At 55.3% G+C, this 20,903-nt stretch overlaps 1 protein-coding gene across 3 annotated transcripts in view; it reads right to left on the reverse strand.

Annotated features, from left to right (window-relative positions):
• PLOD1 (procollagen-lysine,2-oxoglutarate 5-dioxygenase 1) overlaps window positions 1-16,778 on the reverse strand; it is a 28,653-nt gene extending 11,875 nt beyond the window's left edge. Inside the window, exons 1-10 of one of the 3 annotated variants that reach the window (XM_067017215.1) lie at window positions 16,604-16,778; window positions 16,087-16,425; window positions 9,094-9,185; window positions 7,249-7,382; window positions 6,638-6,801; window positions 5,353-5,465; window positions 3,426-3,489; window positions 2,005-2,102; window positions 1,011-1,112; window positions 312-443 (exon numbers count right to left, since the gene is read on the reverse strand). In XM_067017215.1, coding sequence (XP_066873316.1) covers window positions 312-443; window positions 1,011-1,112; window positions 2,005-2,102; window positions 3,426-3,489; window positions 5,353-5,465; window positions 6,638-6,801; window positions 7,249-7,382; window positions 9,094-9,185; window positions 16,087-16,162 — 975 coding nt within the window. In that variant the 5' untranslated portion in view covers window positions 16,163-16,425; window positions 16,604-16,778. Of the gene's footprint in view, window positions 1-311; window positions 444-1,010; window positions 1,113-2,004; window positions 2,103-3,425; window positions 3,490-5,352; window positions 5,466-6,637; window positions 6,802-7,248; window positions 7,383-9,093; window positions 9,186-16,086; window positions 16,441-16,603 lie in introns of those variants that run through there. The other 2 variants (XR_010837435.1, XM_059041830.2) reach the window with 2 other exon arrangements.
• Window positions 16,779-20,903: the final 4,125 nt, after the last annotated feature.

The following is a 20,903-nucleotide window of genomic DNA, read 5'->3' on the forward strand; positions in this document are numbered from 1 at the left end:
AGCAATTCTACATGGCCCGCACTAACATGATCCCTATCTAACAGACCTAAGCGATGAGAAAACTGAAGCCCAGAGAGGCTGAATAACACGCCCAAGGTCACACAGCTAATATAAGCAATGATGTTGGGGTTCAAACCCGGCCAGACTGACTCCACAGTCAACCCAGCGACTGGGGATACGGCCCACTGCCCACTTCCGTTTGGCCCAGACAACCCCGGTTCAGTCACTTCCTCAGAGGTCTCAGGGCGTCTTGTGAGGCTGAGCCCTTGACCCAAGCCACACGGCGACCCCACCAAGTGCCTGCTACTCACATGGCTGTGAATGAAAAGCCGCAGCCGTTTCCGGGGGTAGTGGAGGCGCAGGAGCCGCTGGAAGAACAGGGACAGGAACGGCGTGGGCTGTTCGATGAACACGCCAACCAGGACGGTGGGCAGAGCTTCATCCTGCATGGGGAGAGGGCGGCACAAGAGCCCGGCGATGTCCAGCCATTGCGCCACCGCTGGGCCCCGAGGATGGCCTGAGGGATCTGGAGCCACAGGCAGACGCTTGCGGACTTAGCAGGAAAGGGGCCTGGGCCGGGGCCCTCCGAGCAGGATGTGCAGGTGGCAGAGGCAGGGAAGCAGCAGGAGGCTGTCCCTGCCGGGGACGAGAGCAGCGTGAGCCCAGCCTTGGAGCGAGGACGGGTTGACGGCACGCCGTCGGGAGAGCTTGGCTGGCGTGGGGTCTGCAGTGGGCCTTAAGTGAGGGGTAAGTTCCGTGGGATGGGGAGAAGGCTGCAGGAGGAGCACCTGAAGGACCAGGCAGAAGAAACCAGAACGTAGGCATCTGGGGGAATCTGGAGCGTGTAGACCGAGAAGGTTTCCAGGAGGAGGTGTGTGGGTGGGGAGGAAGAGGATGGAACCCCAGACAGGGAGGTGACCCCTTTACCTCCCACCAGAGACAACAGAGCCTCCAGAATCCACCATCCTCCCCTCCCCGAGGGACGGAACCCCGGGGTCCAGCAGCCTCACCCCCAAGCCCTTGAGGCTGCGCAGGCCCTCATCACACACAGCGCATCCCGTCTCAAAGGTCCAGAAGCGTGGGATGTAGTTGCCCAGGTAGTTCAGCTGCAGCTGTGGGGAGACGAGGCTCTGAGAGGAAACAGGCTCAGCCCTCCCCGACCGAGAAGTCACATCTCCCTGGGCCCCTTGTGGGCCTGCACCCCAGCCTCCCCTAAGGGGACAGGAATGTGGCTTTAGTTGGGGTGGGACTTGGAGAGCGTGCCCGTCCCCCTGGAGATCACCAAAGCAGCCCCGAAGGAGGACCCAGGGAGGACTCAGCACTCTGGGGCTTCCTCATCTTTGGATCTCCTGGGAGCTTGTAAAACGCAGATCTTTGGATCTCCTGGGAGCTTGTAAAACGCAGATTCCTGAGCCCCACCCCTGCAGACACTCCAAATGAGCAGCTCTTGGGTGGCATCAGGAAATCTGCATTTTAACACCCTCTCCTTCCCCTCCGTCCACGTGATTCCAACGAGGGTGGTCAAGGACCACACTCCAAGAAATGTGCTGTGATCCATCCAGGGGCCCGTTCCCCAGGGGCCAGCTGGGTCTGGCCTGCTCCCCCGCCCCTTCTGTAGCTCTAGGAGCACAGGGAACAGGCTGTCCTGTTCAGGGCTGGCGAGCCCTCATGCCCTGGTACAAGCACTCAATCGGTGTTTGCTGAATGTAGAAACAAGCCTGCCTGGGAGTGGCAGGGTACAGATGACTCAGGGCAGCCCAGTCTGGGCCTGGATAGGGACAGGAGCCTCCTTTGTGGTCCAGCAGAGATGGACAGGGCATCACCAACCACCACAGTAAGGAGAGAAGGCACCACACTGAACTCAGATGTGAGGTCAGAGGCAATGAGTGGGTTCCAGGTGGGTGGCCCTGACCCCAAGGAGGAGCTGGGGTGTCACAGTGGGAGCATAATTGGGATTCTGGACCCCCATCCCACTCTCCCTCGGGAGCCGGGGCCCCTCCCTACCTTGGTAGGCCCATTGCCATGAATCAGGACTGGGAGGGTGTCGTAAGCCAGGTTCCTTGCTCTCACTTGGCCCATTTCAAACTTGAGCACCACCTCATCTGGGGGGCAGAAAGCAGAGACCTGTCCAGCATCAGGCCCACAGGCCAAGCTCCAGGGCTGACAGGATGGGCTAGAATCCGAAGTCTCCCCCAGTGAGGCCCCGGGCTAGTCACTTCACCTCTCTGAGCCTCAGTTTCCTCATCTGTAAAATGGGGGTTAGAGTGGGAGGATTCCGTGCCCCCCGAGTACTTAGCACCACGCCTGGCACGTGGTAAGCATGGAATCCACGGCAACCCCTACTGTTTGTTGTGATTACTTATTAGAGCCAGAAGCAGAGGACGGGAGCAAGCAAAGACCTGAAACACCCCAGCTCCAGGTGCAGTTCAACCAGCAGGGAGGCCTGGGTCGGGCAGGGACAGATCCTGTCCCGATGGAGAAAGTCCCTGCAGTAGGGTCCCAATACCCAAGCTCTGCCCTGGTCAATCTGCACGTAAGACAGCGGGTAGGACGCTGCCTTGCCTGACAGTTATAAAAGGCAGAAAGGCCTTTTCCCAGAGACCTGAGAAGATGCCGGGCTGGGAGGCCTTTTGTGGTGGGCGATCATGTGATGGGAGCCCCTCTGTGCAAGCTCTGTGCTGCCACCTAAGAGGTGGTCTGGACCCAGCTTCTTAATCTAGGTTCACAAACTCCCAGAACCCACAGGCCAAAGCACGCAATGCTTCTGCACCTCCCTGGGAGGGGAGCCGGAGCTCTCCTCAGTTTCTCAAAGAGGTCCACTTACCCCTTTAAATCACCAATCAATGATCTGGTCCCAATTCTCTTTTCTAAGCATGGGAAAACTGAGGCCTGAGCGGTGTGTGTGTGTGTGTGTGTCTTGCCTGAGGTCACCCAGCAAGACGGTGGCAAAGCAATGTCATCACCAGCCACTGACAGGACCAGGCCAAGAGCATTTGCAGTTTCAAGGGCCAAGTGGCCTCTCTGCTTCCAAAGCCATCCATCAACTCCCTGCCCCCAGCCCAGGAAGTCTTCACCTGGGAGGTGGGAGGGCAGGGGAAGGAGGTGAAGCAGGCTCGCCTCTAAAGACCGGTTATGCAGGGCAGGGATCAGGTACCCGCGGAGGGCATCCCCCAGCTCCTCCCAGGCTGAGCCCCGGTGTCCGGCAGGCTCTCTGGAATGACCTCTTGGCCCTCCTTTCTCCACGCACAGAGAGACACAGCTCTGCCCCCAGAGGACATCCAGGTGGTCTCTGGGGACCTGGGGATGAGGTGGGCGACATCCCAGCACAACAACCCGAGAGGAACCTCCTGGGCTCGGGCCCTGCCTGGAATCCTCATCTCCTTGCCACGCCTCTCAGGAGCCCCCTCCCTGTCGGGGCTGCTCACCCAAGGCTCCATCCAGATTCTGGAAGATACGGCAACGGTGGTCCAGGGTGATATTGATTCCCTCCTGCGGGAAAGAGGGCACCAGGCTGCAGCAGGGACAGGCCCTGGCAGAGGACAAGGCTCCATCACCCAGTGTGGGGAATCCGTACCCCCACTTCCGCCACTTCCTTTCCCCACACCCACTTTGCCCGGTCACATCAGGGCGGCTGGGAGCCTTGGGAAGGGCAGCCAGCTGCCAAGGCCCTGGGATCTACTAGTCTAGTGGCTCTAATCACAGAGAACCAGGGACTCTCAGAACTGGAAGGAATCTAAGGAAACAGCTGGTTCAACTACAACAACCACCATAGTAATAACAAATGCTTGTTTAGCACTTTACTGTGTGCCAATCACATCCTAAGTATTATATGTACATTAATTTAATCCACACAACACCCTTATAGACTTAAAAACAAGGCACACGGACTGCCCTGGTGGCGCAGTGGTTAAGAATCCGCCTGTCAATGCAGGGGACACGGGTTCGAGCCCTGCTCCAGGAAGATCCCACGTGCCACGGAGAAACTAAGCCCGTGTGCCGCAACTACTGAGCCCGCGCTCTACAGCCCACGAGCCACAACTACTGAGCCCGCGTGCCTAGAGCCCGTGCTCCACAATAAGAGAAGCCACGGCAATGAGAAGCCCTCGCACCTCAACGAAGAGTAGTCCCCGCTCGCCGCAACTAGAGAAAGCCCGTGTGCAGCAGCGAAGACCCAACGCAGCCAAATAAGTAAATAAATAAAAATTTAAAAAAAAAAAAAAAAAAAACAAGGCACAGAGAGGTTGGATAACTTGCTCAAGGTCACACACTTAGTAAGTGGCTAAGCTGGCATCTGAGCCTGGCAGCCTGGCCCTGAGGTCTACGTTCACTGCATAATGCTGCCTCTTCGAGATCTGACTGTGTCTCATGGAGCCCTAGGCCAGACCAAGTGACACTCTAGGCTCAGCCTTCATCCCACAGAGAACAGCTCCACTGTTTTGTTTTAGACCATGGGCTTCTGCTAGCAGTGTCACTGGAGGCAAAGGGGAAGGAGGAGGAAGGACTGAGCTAACTAAACGTCAGGTTCATAGTTTCCACGGCACAAGTCCAATTGCTTCATTTCATTATTTCATGGATGACAAAAATCGAGGCCCAGAGAGGGAAAATGAGTTACCCTACGTCACACAGCACAGAACAAACAGGGGTTGGGGGGGTAAACAGGGAAGAATCCAGGAATATTGACCCCCTTCAAGGGCTCCCTAAATTTCCTGCCTGCCCAGAGGACACTGGCTGGCTTTGGGGCTACACTGGCCCAGTTCTACAGCCTCCATTCCCCTCAATGATCTCTGCTTTTTTTTTTTTTTTGGCCTAGCCACGTGGCTTGAGAGATCTTAGTTCCCCAACCAGGGATTGAACCCGCACCCTTGGCAATGAAAGCGCAGAGTCCTAACCACTGGACCACCAGGGAATTCCCCAATGATCCCTGCCTTGAGACAGGCTGAGAGGCCTAGCTTCTGGGGCCCAGGTCCAGCCAAGATCACATCAGCCCCCTAGAAAACCTCCAGGAAGGGGTGGGCAGGGGCAGCTCAGCCTGTCAGTTCCTTTCATGACCATCCTCACCACCTGACATGAGGCTGTAAATTCCTTGTGTCCCCAGCTTGAAGGTCCACGAGGTCAGAGACCCCAACTGTCTTGTTCATTGCCATATCCCTGCCTTACACCTGACAGCGTCTCACACACCACAGGCACTCAATAAATACCTACTGAATAAATGAGTGAATCGAAGAATAGATAAATGGAGTGTCAATGCCCAACCCAGGGGGTCAGGCCTGGGGGCCAGGGGCTGCTCCCAGTGCAGCCTGGTCTGGGGGAATCCGGCATCAAGATCACACAGTCCCACCCACTGCCTCTTACCCTCTTCTCCGGGTCCAAGAAGATCTTGGTGTAAAAGAGCTGGTCACTGTCACTGTCCTGACCCTCCCACTCGGCCACCAGTTTGCTGAGGTTGGGGGCATAACCGATGAAGCCTGGGGGTGGGGGACACACAGAGACAGACACTTAGCTTCCAGCCTCTAAGCCAGGGGCTGGCCTCTTCCCAGCTTCCCCTCTCATCCACCTCCCACTTCCTTACCCATAAGCCCTGCCTCCTCTCAGAAGCCCTCCTGGATTGAGAAGAGGTCATGTCTACAGGTTGGAAACAGCCTGCCAGTTAATGCCACTTGGTGACAAGTTCCCACTGAGCCCAGAGAGAAAAATCGGTGCTGTCCATTAAGCTGCACCAGCTCAGGTCCTGGGCACCACACAGGTGGCGAATAAATGAATTACACCAGAAGCCCAGGAGAGCAGGGCTGGTGGGGCATAGGCTTGGAGCCCCTTTTCGACAATTATCTGAGAAACTTGATCCAGAGAAGGGCAGAGGCTAAGCCAAGGTCACGCAGTACAGGAGGCCTTAGAGGGTAAGGCCCACACAGCCCCCAGGCTACAGTGCAGACTGGTGAGAAGGGAAGAGGAAAAGGAGAAGGTGGGCAGCCAGGGAGGGCCCTGCCCTAGGGGACACCTCCACCCCTGGGCCAGGGCCAGGGCCAGGCCATCTGGACTGTGCTAGCTCTCTTGGCCAATGTGGGAAGAAATTTCTTGGGGAAATGTGGTCCCTGGGGGCGGATCCTCCTTCCCTGGCTGGGCAGAGGAATCCAGAATAAAATATGGATTTTGTTCTCCGTGCAGTAGGAAGTCACTGAGTGATGTGTGTAGACTCGCATCTGGCTGCTGGGTGAAGAATGGACTGGAAGGGGCGAGGGTGGAGGCTGGCAGAGCAGTTAGGAGACTACTGCCTATGCCAGGGGCCCCATGAGGCAACGGCAAGAAGCGTGGACATGAGAGGGCAGATTCCGGAGATCTTTTGCATTGGAAGCGGTGTGACCTGCTGATGGACTAAAGTGCGCGAAGGCAAGGGCGGAATCTGGGGTGACTCCCTGTTTTGCCCTGTGCAGATGGGGAGCTATTGAATGAGACAAGGAAGGTTGCAGAGAAGCCGATTTAAGGGTTAAAAAGTCAGGAGTTCTACTGAGGACGTTCTGCGTTCAGGACCCGTGAGCCATCCGCATGGATGTCAAGCCAGTGGGGATCCGCACCCAGGCAGCAGACGGACCCCGCTGGAGCCTGCCCAGCCTCCCACACACTCCGCACCCGGGCCCCTCACCTCCAGAGCCCAGGAACCTCTTGCCGTCAGATACCACCGGGTACTTGGCCTCCAGCCTGCGGTCTGGGTAGATGAGCTCCTCGGCAGAGAAGACCACCTGGCTCCTGGCCTGCCGGAACTTCTTCAGGAGCTCTCGGGGCCCCGAGGCAAACACTACGTCGTAGCTGTGGCCAGAGCCGGGAGAAGACAGGGCAGGGCAGAGGTGAACAGGGAGGAGAAGGGGCGGGGGAGAGGGAGGCAGGGGCTCAGGAGGGTACAGGCAGGAGGAGACCAGGGATCAAGGCTCTCCCCCTCCTCCCACGCCAGCCCCAGGCCACATCTGGGAAATGGATCTGCCCTGTTGCCTCTGCCCCTGCCCACCACGTTTCCACCCCCTTCCTGGGCAGAGACGTGGTCCCCATAATCTCTGCCCATCTCACACTCAAAGCACAGCTCAGTGTACCTGGGCAGGTCCCCCCACCCATCTATTCGCCAAGAGTGGACATGGGTCTTTTCTGGGGTTCACAGACCCCTTAAAACTTCGGGCAACCTTAGCTAGAGTAACCCCCCTCATCCCTGATGTCCTGGCAGGACCTCCTTCTAGAATATTCTTCTACCTCTCAGCTGCCTACCTGTCTGTGAAGAGAATGACCAGGTTCTCCTTGTCTGCGTGCTTCTCCAGGGCTTTCTTCAGTAGTCGAACCTTCAGCCCTCCCCCTGCCGACATCTCCTTCTCCCCATGCCAGTCCTCCCCCAGCCCCAGCGCCTGCAGAGAAAGGCCCCTTAACATGAGCTTTTGGTAAAGAAAAAGCGGGCCAGCTCAATTTCCAACCCCACCTGGGCAGTGCACATCTTTGCTTCTGTCTGTGTCCAGCACCTCCTCCCCTCCCCGTGGGAAACCATTCTAAGACATATGTGTGGCTGGCTGAGCAGGCTCCTGGTGTGGTCACGTGACCATGGCTGGCCAATCAGAGTCTCCCATCTCTCCCAGAGCCATGAGTTTGAGCATGTAACCCAAGGAGGGCCTATCAGAGTCTTCCCTGGGACTGTTCTGTTAAAAGTAAGGAAAGGTTGGGCTTCCCTGGTGGTGCAGTGGTTGAGAATCTGCCTGCCAATGTAGGGGACACGGGTTTGAGCCCTGGTCTGGGAAGATTCCGCATGCCACGGAGCAACTGGGCCCGTGAGCCACAACTACTGAGCCTGCGCGTCTGGAGCCTGTGCTCTGCAGCAAGAGAGGCCGCGACAGTGAGAGGCACGCGCACCGCGGTGAAGAATGGCCCCCGCTCACCTTCACACAGAAACGAAGACCCAACACAGCCAAAAAATAAATAAATAAATAAATAAATAAATTATTTTTTGAAAAGTTGTCTTGTTCTGCTGAGGTTGTGAAGCTGGGGCATGTGGGTCTATGGCTGGTGGTTATCCTCCCACCATGTAGAGAGAACATGTCTGCAAATGAAAACAAACAGGGCCTAGAGGTGGAAAGACAAGGCCCTTACCATGCTGCTTGAACTCCTAGATCCAGCTGTGCCTGAAGCAACCCACTGCCTCAAGCCCCATTTATGTAAACTAATACACTTTCTTATGATGAATTTTTTAAAATTTATTGTATTTATTTATTTATTTTGGGCTGCATTGGGTCTTTGTTCCTGTACACGGGTTTTCTCTAGTTGCGGCGAGCGGGGGCTACTCTTCATTGCGGTATGCGGGCTTCTCATTGCAGTGGCTTCTCTTGTTGTGAAGCATGGGCTCTAGGTGCGCAGGCTCCAGTAGTTGTGGCACACGGGCTTAGTTGCTCCTCGGCATGTGGGATCTTCCTGGACTAGGGCTCGAACCCCTGTCTCCTCCATTGCCAGGCGAATTCTTAGCCACTGTGCCACCAGGGAAGCCACAAACTAATACTCTTTCTTTCTGGCTTAAAGCCACTAGACTGCAAGCTGTGTAGGCAGTGCCCTGGTCTGTCTCGTCCATCATTCTGTCCCCAGAGCCAACCACGGCACCTGACACAAGGAGGCACTCAGCACACTCAGTGAAATGGAGGAATCTCTCCCTGCAGGGCTCAGCCCCACAGACTGCATGCACCGGACACGAAATCCATGCCACTGATGGACATGGCGTTAGCTTGTGTTTCTTTACAGCAGTGTTGATACAGGTAAGATATCCAGACAAGGGCATCCCCAAATCACCTGGGAGGCCTCGTGGAAATGCTGATCCCCAGGCCCTACCCTCTAAACTAGCCACAGGTCCCCAGGTGAGTCTGATGCACTAACATGAGCACTCCCACATACCTCTCGAGTCTCACCTTCCACACACCCTCTACCTCCAGCATCTCCTAGACTTTGCTTATGTTCCTCCCATCTTGCTTTTCCAGAAGATTTCCCTTCGGGCCCAAGTCAGTTTCGGAAAGGCAGACATCCAGCTCTTGGACTCTCCCACCACCCCTCGGCTATCTCTGCCCCACCTGGGGAGCCCCTTACCTGGATCTTGTAGTTGAAGAACTGGGCTGAGCGCTTGAAGCGTCGGAACCCCTCAGTCTCCTTTGTGGCCACCGTGAGGACCAAAAGGTTGTCTAGGGACAGAGAAGGGAATGAAGGATGAAGAGAGGTGACAGCAGGAATGGATGACCGTGCCCAGGGGATGTGTCAAATCCCACAGGATGTATCTTCATGTCAACCCATTATAGACAAGGGCCCAGGGCCCAGGTAGGAAGAGACACACCTAAGATCACTCAGCTGGTTAATGACAGAGCTGGGACATAACCTGGGTCTCCCAATTCTCCTTCAGGGCTCAGTTCATCTGGTAACTGACCAACGTGGCAGGAAGTACCCAGAGCAGAGGTGTCTGCACCTTGCATTGTGACACTGGGTCTCTCTGGATTTCGGAGCAGAGGAAAGGATTCGCTCTGAATGCTGAACAACAGGAGGACCTCTCTGGCCAATATGACATTAGCCGGGCAACAATCACAGCTCTCCGTGCCCGCACTCAGGGCAGACATTGCTAATCAATCCCAACAGACTTTCTTGCTGAGCCTCACTTGGTCTTGGATTCTCCCAACACTGTGAGAACCAATAAGAGCTAGCCTGCAGTGGAAATTGACTTGAAATCCTGGCCTTTGGCCAGAGTGGCTATGCTACCTTTTTAACGAGGGACCTCTCTGGGCTCTGTAGTGTGGCTTCACCTCTGCAACAGAACCTGCTGGCAACACTCCCAGATGCCATCTCTGGGAGCCGTGAAGAAGCCCCTCCCAGACCATACTTTGAGACTGTGTTCTATCAGAAGTGAAGGCTCTGGGAGTCCCCTGGTGGCCTAGTGGTTAGGATTTCGGGCTTTCACTGCTGAGGCCCTGGTTCAATCCCTGGTCGGGGACCTGAGATCCCACAAGCCATGCTGCACAGGAGAAAAAAAAAAGCATTCCCTGTAGCTGGCCTGGTTAGGCTCCTAGCTCTGCTCCTTACCAACTGTGTGATCTTGGGCAAGTCCTTGACCCTTCTGAGCTGGTTTCCCCCTTGTAAAATAGGGATAGTAGTAGTACCTACTTCGCAGGGCTGCTGGACTAATTCAATGAGATCAGGCCTGTAAAATCCTTGTTGGGATGCTGGTACACACTAAGCTATTATTGGTACTTATTACTGAGAGGCAAACGCCTTGCTCTGGCATTCAAGGCCCCCGTTAACTGGCCTGGTGACACACTCATTCCCTCCATTGAGTGGGCCCTTCTCCTGGTTGGGCTCCTCCCTCCTGCCAGGGCTCCCTCTCTCTGCTCTTTCTCTAACCTTCCTCCAGGTCCCAGGGCCAGTGACACTTCTTCCCCGCCACCACCTCTATGAAGCCTTCTTGGATTTCTCCTGACCTCTCTCTGGGCAGAGGGCAGGACCCCACTTTGCAGCACCCATCATTGTTTCACTGGGTGAGCCTTACTTCCCTGGGGTCCAGGTCTTAACACTTTTCTGGGTGAATAGACTCACCAAGTGGCCAGGCCAGCACAGGCAGGTAAGGTCCTCCCACCTCGACCTCCCCAGAAAGTCAGGAGGAGTCTGGGCTAAAAGAACAAAGGAGTCCAGCCCGACAGAGCTGGCTAAGCCGAGGGGCAGGCTGCTGGTCCCAGAGCAAGGGGTTGGTGCCAGGTGGACCAGCCAGGATTGGCAAGAATCTGCTGCGGGTGGGTCCAGAGACCTGGGGCAGAAGCGGGTGAATTCACTAGGCAGATGTGGAGAGGGGAGGCCTCACCATCTGACCCTGGGGTCCAGGAAAGAGGGGTGCTGCTCACACTTGGGGAAGGGCTCCCCCCAACTCCTGCCAGGATGGTTAAGTCTGCCCTCAGGCAAGGAGAGCCAGAGCCCCAGCTCTGAGGCCCTCTTGTCGACAACAGGGGCTGCTGGGGACAGGAAGAGTGTCACATTTCATGAATGGAAAAAGCCAGCGTGTGTATCTATGTGACATTCTGGATTCTCCATTGGACCAGGGCTCCTGAAGTCAGGAAGTGGGTGAGGGGAAGTGAGGAACCCAAGACTCAGACAGGGTAACCTGCCCAAGGGAGCCATGAAGTGGCAGCACCATGATTTGGACACCGATGCCTGGACCCAGAATCCCCTCTCTTCACCTCTGCACGCACCGCTCAGGCCTGGGACGTGGCCAGGCGTCCATCTCCATCTGTCTAATGAGACTGTCCAGCTCAGGCCATGCTGGACCCTCCCCACGTGCCCCCTTCCTCCTTCCCAGCCTGTCTCCACTCAGTTTTCCTGCCAGGTGCTCGCAATGGCGCCTTAACAAATCCTGGGTTCCTTGGGCAACACAATGCCCACTCTCCTAGCCAAGGACCCCACAAAATCCCCCAGCGCAGAGGGCCCCAAACCTGCCTGCGTATCAGCATCACAAGGGAGGTTGTGAAATCCACATTCTTGGGCCCCAGGACCAGAGATCTGAGATGCACCCAGGAGTCTGGATTTGTCCTACATTTCCCTGGTGATTTCTGATGTCAGCCACGTTTAGAAGCCGCTGGTCCAACCCATCCCTTGGTCCTCTGACTCTGGGCTCCAATGCAGGGGCCTGGGAGGTGGTTCCCAGCAAGAGAACTCAAGGCAGGCCCCTCCCCTAAGGGACCCTGGCATCACCCCTCAACACCCCCATGAAACCGCATCGCTGAACCCAGCCGGCACCCCATTCCTTTGTCCTGCCTGCAAAACTTGCTCCTTCCCCTGAAAAGGCCCCAGGCCACTTCCTCCAGGAAGCCCTCCTCAATCTCATCCCCTTACCCAGTCAGTCCTCGGCCCATGAAGTCTCCGTGTGCACAGTAGGTGAAGTACCAGTACAAACCTGCTCCTCCCTTTGCCAGGCCAGGCCCACGTCTCCATTTCCTTGGTGTCCCTCCCCCTCCCCAGGACTCGGCCTGAGTGTGACTTGGGCCTCAGGTGCAGCGTCTGGCCTTCAGGAGCCCTGGGGAGATGGCTAGTAAGCGACTGTTGAGCCTCTTCTAGATGCCATGCACCTTGTGAGGTGTGTTACATTCATTACCAGATGTAACCATCAACGCCCTGTACGGTAGGTGATATTTCTACTCCCCCTTCTACAGGTGAGGAAACTGACGCCAGAGACGCTATATAACCTCGAGGTCACAGGACCTCGAAGCGAGAAGGAAAAGAGCTGGAATTCCAAATACCTATGCCCTTCACCACTGTTTCCCTGTCCAACAGCCCGGAATGCTGGGAATCCCAGCTGTAGACTGAATCCAGCATTTCCAGCCACCTTCTCTCAGGCCTCCCCGGTGTGGGCACCCGCTGCAGTCACTGACTGAGGTCTCTTCCCAACGCACTGCACAGCCAGGGCTCTGGGCAGCCTACAGGGTGACAGCGTGGCCCAGCGCCCCGCCCACCTGCTTTCTGTCTGGTCCAGCCAGCCGCCTTGGGCTGAGGCCAGGGCCCACATGAGGTCCGACATACAGGGCTCTCGGTGCCCCCGACCTGCTGCTCAAAGTCCAGCAGTGGCTTCCCCAGATGGATGACCCATGATCCAGGGTCAGCAGAGGCAAACCAGAGAGCAGAGTGGAGTGGCAAACGGCCACAGATTGCTGGGAGAGTAACTTAGCCTCTCTGTGCCTCTGTTTCCTTATCTGTAAAATGGGAGTAATAACAATAGTACCAGGGAATTCTTTGGCGGTCCAGGAGTGGTTAGGACTCTGCGCTTTCACTGACAAGGGCCCAGGGAACTAAAGTGCTGCCCTGGGGGGCAGGGATGGAGAGGAGCCGCCTTCCTGAGAGTGAGAATGATGGGGAGTGTCGTGGGGGGCACGGGGGCCTTGCGGGGAGTGCAGACAGCTCTCTGGGATCCTAAGAGAAGCCTGAGGACTCGGGCCCTGCTCGGCTGTGCTCTTTCAGATGCCACCTCCTCTCCCCAAGCAGTGCAGGTCCAGGCAGGGGGGTGTATGGTCAGCGTGTGGCCTTGGCTCTCAAGGCACGGTCATGACACACCCAGTCTGCTCTCTGGGGAGTCGGGAATGAATGAAGCTCCTCTCCCATCCCCCACACCCACCTAGGGCTGGACCGGAAGCCAGGAGTTGTGAATTCCATGGGCTGGAGCCAACAGCTGCCTCTTCCCCAGAAATGAGTGGCCTCCCACTCGTTTCTGCCACCTCAGGTCTCCTCAGACTGCCCCGCCCTGACACACACACAACCAGCTGGGTCTGCCTGCTTCTCCATTTCCTGCGGCGGGAACAGCACGACCTGAAGCTCGCACCCAAGCCCAGCCCCAGCCAGCGTCCCTGGAGTCTCAGATCTCAGTGGCCATCGGGCTCAGGCTGCTTCTTCCCTCTCCATGGCCAGAGGCAGGCCTGCAGGGAGAGGCATGGGCCCGGGGAGAGAGGGGGGCTCAGCTAGAAGCAACTACAAAAAGAAGGGCGGACCACGTTGCTCTTGGACTCTCCCACCCCTTCAGCTCTGTGCAAATTTGCTTGTTTGGATGCTGCTTTGTTGAAGGCCTTTTTCTGTCCCCCACATCAGTCTGGGGGCCCCCCAGTGCAGGGCACTGTCTCCTCCCTCAGGCACACGGCTCTCTGGGGGCAGAGGGCTGTGTCTCCCCCATCAGACGGGGCGTCCACTGGGGTGAGGAGCTCTCTGTCCTCCCTCAGATTGGGAGCACCTTGAAAGGCAGAACCGTCCCTCTTTCCTTCCGTTGCCGAATCCTTGGGTGTTCAGATGGGGGTGGACAAGCAGCTGAGAGCATCTCCGCGCACCACACCCCGTGCAGCAAACCCCCTGCCCCACTTCAGGCTTCACTGGGCCCCTGAGGGACACACGGCACGGTCCCTGCGCCTGCCCATGGAACACTCCTCTGCGGCTGCTCCATCCCAGCCACCGGGGCTGGGTGTCCCCGTCCAGCCAGGGGAAGGAAGGAGTTGGCCTCTGCAGGCAGCTGGGGTGCCCCCTTGCTGACTCCAGTGGGCAGCTTGGGCAAGGCCTGTAGGAAAAACTACCATCCAATGCTGCCTCCTTGGCCAGCAGGCTGAGGGGTCCCAACCACCTGGGTCTGGGACAGTTGGGCAGACTTCCCCAGGCAGCATCTCCCGGCAACACCTGCCCCCCCTTCTGGAGCTGGGGGTCAGCAGCAATGAGCAGAGGGTCTGAGTCCCAGTCAACGATGCCACTTCCAATCAGCTGTGGCAACCTGAGACCAGGTGTTTAACCGTTTAGGGTCTCAGTCTTCCTATCTGCAAAATGGGGCTAATGATTCCTTATGTATCAGAAGGATCTGAATGGAGCAAGGGAAGCACAGGGCCTCAAACTTGAGAGCGGCCTGACTTTTGCCACATGCCTGGGGACCCGCTTACTATCTACTAGGTGCTTTACCTGGATTATCTCAGCAACACCCTGAATCCTGTACCCTCTGTGGGGGCTGCCTTGTGTCTACTCTGTCCCCTCCCATCACCCGCTAGGGGTCAGGGCACCTGAAGCCTTGTCATCAATTTGGTCCCTCCAACTCACCTCCCGGGCTTCATCACCTCCCTGGGCAGCTGGGGTTTCTCTCCTGGGATGGTCTGGGGTGGAGGGAGCCTACGTCAGCAGAAGCAGAGGGAAGAGAGGGCCAGGGGGAAAAAAGCCAGCAACTGGACCCAGGCCACAGGACCTTTGCACACACCACCAACCCAGCCCTGTGCTTAGCACCTCCCTCACTGGATTTTTTGACCTGTCTTACTGCCCTGCTGGGATAGTCCAGGAAACCTGGCAGCGCTGGGCCAAGAAAGAAAATGCCTTTGTGGGCTGGGCATTGAGCTGAACTCTCACCAACAGGCCTCATCCCACGGAATCCTTGTCAAGAGCTCTAGGACGCAGGTACCATCACGCCTGTTTTTCAGGCCAGAACACCAAGCCTCAAGGAGATTAAGCACCACTGTTTTACCACAGGAGACGCATGGCCTTGGGCAGAACCTGGCACAAAGGAAGTACTCAAGAAATGGTGGCTCCCACCCCTTTTCCTGGCCCAAGGGTCTGCTACACTACCATCCTGCCCCACTCTGGTTCCCAGTTTCTCTAGAAGAGTGGGCCAAGGGGAACGGGGGATGATGGAGGGTGGGGTCAGTCTGGTTCTGCTTCGCTGGGACTGCCAGTGGTCTGTGTCCTCCTGGGGCTCTCAGATGCTGACTGGGCGGCCCTGCAGGTGGTCCAGGGAGGGCTGGGGAAGAGAGAAGCACCCGCTCAGGATAGCGGGACACACTTTGAAATCCAATCTGCCTTGGGGTTGTAGGAAAAGCGCTAGACCCGGAGTGCAGCAGATCTGAGATCCCCCACTCCAAAGCTGGATCCCCCTGGCCAGGCACTACACCTGTCTGGGCCTCAGTTTCCTCATGTGCAACCCGGAGGGAGTAAGACCCACCTGGGAGGAGCGGAGCAGACCACTGAGGACACAGGTGAAAGTACAAACGGCTCTGTGATGTGAGCCACCCCTTCTGTCCCCCACCCCGCCCAGGTGCCCCTTACTCCATAGTTACTTGGCCTAGGTGTGAATCCCGATTTCAAAGCCCACAAGCGGTGAGACCTTGGGCAAGTGAATCAACTCTGGAGCCTCAGTTTGCCCAGCTGGAAAATGGAAATGATAGAAGGATGCACTTCGGAAGGTTAGGATCCTGCTTAATCGACGTCTGACTCATCGCCAGGGCTCCACAAAGGTAGTTATCGTCCTTATTATTATGAGTGCTATTATTATTTGCCCCTCTGGGTAATAATGAACGGGACTTGGGCCGTTCCTCCCCTCCAGCTGCCCGAAAGTGGAAAACGCAACCCTAAGAGGGTAAGTGCCTTGTCCAAGCCACCACTGAGTCAGTGGACAACTGGCCTGAACCCAGAACCCCTCGGAAGCCCAGGCCTCCCCTACAGGCCGGTCCTAACGGAGGCAGTCCCCAGACCAGCCCACCTGCCCCCATCCCCCCCACTCCACCTCCGGCCCCGGATCCCCCCTCCCGCCCCACGGCCCGGGGCCCTCACCCTCCGGCTTGGCATCACCCTTCGTTTCGGCCAGGAGCAGCCAGCTCAGCGGGGCCAGGAGCAGCTGGAGCCGCATGGTCCGTGTCTGGGAACGTCCGGCGTGTCCAGGGGCGCCCGCTCGCAGGCTGGAAACTTCCCGACGGGGCCGGTGATCCCGCTGCCACGCACTGGGCCCGCCCCGGGGGCGGTGTCGCGCCGCGCTGCCGGGGGGTGGGGAAGGGTTTCCTGCAGACTCGCCAGAACCCGCGGCCTCTCGGAGTCCGGGCAGCTCCCTGCGGGCCCGTCCCTGCGGCTCCCGGGTCCTTCCGCCGCCGTCCTCCTTCCTCCCGTCTCCGGGGGCTTCACTCCGACCGGAAAGAGGACGGGAGACGGGGGTGAGGCAACAATTTCTATACCCCGGACCCCGCCCCAAGCCTTGATGGTATCAATAAACGTGAGCCTCGGTTTCCTCTCTGGAAAGTGGGGTTTATAATGGTATCTATGCGTTGGGCCTTGCACGGGTTAATGACATTGTTACCTGCAGTGCCCTTAGAACAGCCCCTTGATAAGCCCTCAGTAAGTCTCAGCTATTCAGATTTCATTCGGCCTTGTCCAAAGCCTTGGGCTTGAGGGTCTCAGCCTGGAGCGGGCGGGCGCGGCCTGGCAGGAATGCGTTCAGAGGCATCCACACGCCTGCCGAGACCCTCCTGGCTGCTGCAAGGGCAGAAAGCGCATCACCGCGCCCCCCAAAAAAAGGGACTCACTTAATCTGCCTTTTTGTCCCTGGGAGGCAAAGGGAACCTCTGAGACAAGGAAGGTCTCGTTCCTGAGGTCACATTGTTGAATGAATGGATGAATGAATGAATGAGAGAGAGAGAGAAGAAAGGGAGGGAGGGAGGGAAGGAGGGATGAAGGAAGGAAGGAAGGAAGGAAGAAGTTGTTTAGGGTCTCTTCACAGATGTGGGTCTTCAAAAAACAACTCAAGGGTTTCTAGAACAAGGGTTCCTGGAGCAGATGTCAGCTAGAGGCAGCCATCTCTGGGAAAACAACAACAACAATTTTCATCCTTGGAAGAGACCCTCAAAGGGAGATCCGTTCCAGCAGGTTAGGCTCCAGAGGAGTGGGTAGTGGGTACAACCCTGGGTGGGCAGGGGGTTCCCCACCCACAGGGGAAAAGAGCGGAGCAGGGAGCAATGTCATGATTATCAACGAAGAACATAAAGCAGGCCATGCTAGGTCCTGGGCAAAAGAGAAATCAGCAGTACTCTTAAGACCGATTCAGCCAGGGTAAATGCACCGCCGACATGATGTTACATGCGAAAAGCAGTATATACTGTATGACCCCACTCAGCAAAAATATATCCTTACAGATACAATGCATAGAGATGATGCTAAACGAAAATGACAGCCAAATATTTACAGTCATTATTTCCAACTTGTGGGAATGTGTGTGTGTGTGTGTTATTGCCGGGTAGTTTTTATTTTCTTATTTATATTTTTCATTGTTTTTACAATCATTTTACAATGAATATATACTATTTGTACAATCCAAACAAAGCCAACACATGTTCTTTTTAGAAGATAGGTACAATCCCTGGGAACCTGGGAAATTATCTCACTGAACAGAGATTTAGTCATGGTAAAGATGGTAGAAGTAAGGCCCAGGGGGACCCAACAGCAAGCTCAAATTCGAAAGGCAAGTAAAGGGAAGAGGCATGAGTGCAATCCAGGGCTGCCACCCAGCTGGGACCTGGGACCCAGGGCAGGGAGTTTCTGCAGCTGGGGACAGGACATAGTGCCAGAATCCACCGGATGTTTTTGAATTCAGGAGGATGCAGACTGAAATTCCAGCTCCTTCAAGGAGGAAATGGAGGGATAAGCAGAGGGGAAGAGAAGGAGCATGTGTTGACTGGCTCAATTTTCAAAGCTCTGGCTTATGCCATGTTCCCCACAGCCCTGCCAGTTAGGCAGTATTGCCCCCATTTGTGAAATAAGGAAACCGGGACTCAGAGATGTGAAGCAACTTCCTCGAAGTCACACAGCTGATGGGGGACCACAGTAAGGGAGGCGACTTTGGAAACTGGCTCTAACTTCCCTTTTGCTCGGGCCCAAGGAGAACCTCAATGGTGGCATACTATGGATGGAAAAAAATCCTTGGGCAGTGGAGTTCCCAGAGTCATTGCAAATCGGGAGGGGGAATCAATCTTGGAGGCTGCTGGTCGCCCCTGGAGAAAGGATTCACCCTGGTGAAGCCTGCCTGCCACCCTTCACCATATTGCTGGAACTTGAACTCGGTCCAAGCTTCATCCAAAAGGAGGACTTGTCTCTTTAACCAGGGGTGGCTGCTGCCTAGATGTTACTCAGGGTACGTGCTGCACGTGTTGTGCACAGTTAAAGGCACAGGACTCTGCTTTTCTGGGAAGCAGAAAGGATAGCTGGACTGGAGGATAGTGGTCTGGTGCCACAAGGGGCTTTTCTCCCTTTCATCGTCTGCTTTTCTCCATTTTTACCATTTCCTTTCTTGACCCGAGGAAGAGCGATGGCCTCAGTGGACAGCCACGTTCTGTGCTGCCAGCCGATTCTCGGCATCCTCCCCATTTACACCCATCAGCTAGTCCCACTGGCACCTACCCCCTTTGATGATGATGATGATGATGATAATAATAATAATAATAATGGAATAATAATAATAATGGAATAATAATAATAATAATAATGGAATTTCCAAGCTGTTCCCTTAAATGAAAAAAGTAATATGCAAGAGTATATAATATGCTACAATTTCTGTGAAGGGAAAAGTATAGGTCTCTGTCTATATGGCTATATATCTGTAAGTGAATAGAATTTCTGGAAGAGCATCCAAGGAACAGGAAGCAGTGGTTGCATCTGGGAAGAGGAACTGACTAGCTGGGGCTCCAGGAAAGAGGAAGACTTAATGGCCACTCTTCACCCTTTCATATATGTTGAATTTTGTGTCGTGTACATGTGTTTCCTGTTTCCTAGTAAAAATAAATTTAACGATGAATGGTTATTTTAAGTCAGACAGTTTACTAAACTTTTAACTTGTTTATCTAACTTAAGTCTCAGAGCAATCCTACTCTGTCTCATTATCCCCATTTTATGGATGGAGAAACCAAGGCCCAAGGAAGTTAGCTGACTTGCTAGCAAGGGGCAAGGCCAAGATTCAAAACCCAGGCAGCCTCATGCCAGTGCCCTTACTCTTGACCCCCTGGCTTTGTTGTGGCTGTGTTGCTGATGGTGGGCTGTGATTCCCTCCCCTGGGGTGTTTGAGAGTGGTAAGGGAGTTAAGAGCGCCAGCATGAACCTTCTCTTTAACGTAGGAATCTACTTCCAGGAATTGCTCCCCCGGAAACAGTCTCAAAAGTAGGCCAAGGTATATGTCTATTACACAGACATTCGTAATAGCGAAAAATAATTATGTGGGTTTACATTTACTGTGTACTTACCCCATGTCATGCACCTTGCTTGCTTTGCCTGTATTAACTTACTTATTCCTCAGAAACCTGAGAGGCAGTTTCTCTGGTCATCCCCATTTCACAGGTGGGATCAAGCCTGCTTTAGTCCTTTGCTCTCATCTCACCGTGCCTCCCAAGTGTTTCTGCCTCCCTGAGGGGCTTGGATGGATCCTATCTCTCTAACTGTAGGTTATGGATTCCTGCACACCCATGAAGTTATTCTGTGGGGTTTGTGAAATCCTGGTGGAAATTAAGAATTTTGTGTGTATGTTTTGATAATGATCTTAAAAAAGAAAAAAAAAGAAGGTAAGCATACCGTAGGATCACCTGGACAGCTGCCTTCTTATAGGGTGCTGGCCCTAAGACTTGGCAAACACACATGTGTCTGCTCGCAGCCCACAAGAAGCCACCTCAAATGACCATTTAATTTTCAACAACTGGGAAGCGCTGTCTGGCTTTGGAATGTCCTGAAACTAAAGTGGAAACAATCGCCCCATTGTCTGCCCCTGTGCTCAGATTGAATTTTTTCCCCAGAAACAAAACAAAATTTGTCTTTTGCATTGATAATACACAATTTAAAAGCATTTTCAAAGCATGAGACTTTAGTGTTTTATGTTATTTAATAAGTTAAGACTCACAGTTGACATCAAGAAGACGACTTGGTGTGGTAGAGAAATGGACAGTCCTGGGCCTGATTTGTGTCCTATATGCTGTACATGCAGCCAGACAGGTCTGGACGAGTTGTCAACAAAATATATCCTAGGAAGTTTGGTTGACAGTGCTTACTTTTCTTTTTCTTTCTTTCTTTTTTTGGGGGGTACTATTCTGTACTGTTCTAAGTCTTTTTTTTTTTTTTGCAGTGAGGATCATTTTTACAGAAAAATTTTTTTAATTATTTAAAAAAAATCTTGGGGCTGTTGAATCTATTAGTAGCGAATGGGGGACACGTGTTCGCTTTGGCTAGCGCGGTGGGTTTTTTCGTTTCTGTTTTTATTTCCCATGAATTGGCCGCTTCCAGTCCTCCGCAGACCCCTGTCCTCTTCTGGACTTGACTTCGCAGGCCAGAGAACTGGTAGTCCAAACCCCCGCGGTGCCCGCCCCATCCTCGCCGTGGCCCCGCCTCCTCCTCACGGGCCCGCCCCTCTCCCCTCCCTCCGCCCTCCCCTTTTCCATCTGTCGCAAAAGCGTAGGCGGCGCTTGACGGCCCGCGTCGTTTGACGGCCGGAGGCAACCTAGAAGGAGGAGGAAGCAGCTGTGGCGGCTGCCGCGGCGCCTGTGACGGGGGCTGGGGTGGGCGCCGCGGTCCGGGCCCGGGAGTGAGGCGCGGGCGGCCGGGCCGGTGGGCTGGGCGGCGGGCCCGGC

Source organism: Kogia breviceps, chromosome 1 (assembly GCF_026419965.1).
Source record: "Kogia breviceps isolate mKogBre1 chromosome 1, mKogBre1 haplotype 1, whole genome shotgun sequence".
In the NCBI taxonomy this organism is placed as follows: Eukaryota; Metazoa; Chordata; class Mammalia; order Artiodactyla; family Physeteridae; genus Kogia; species Kogia breviceps.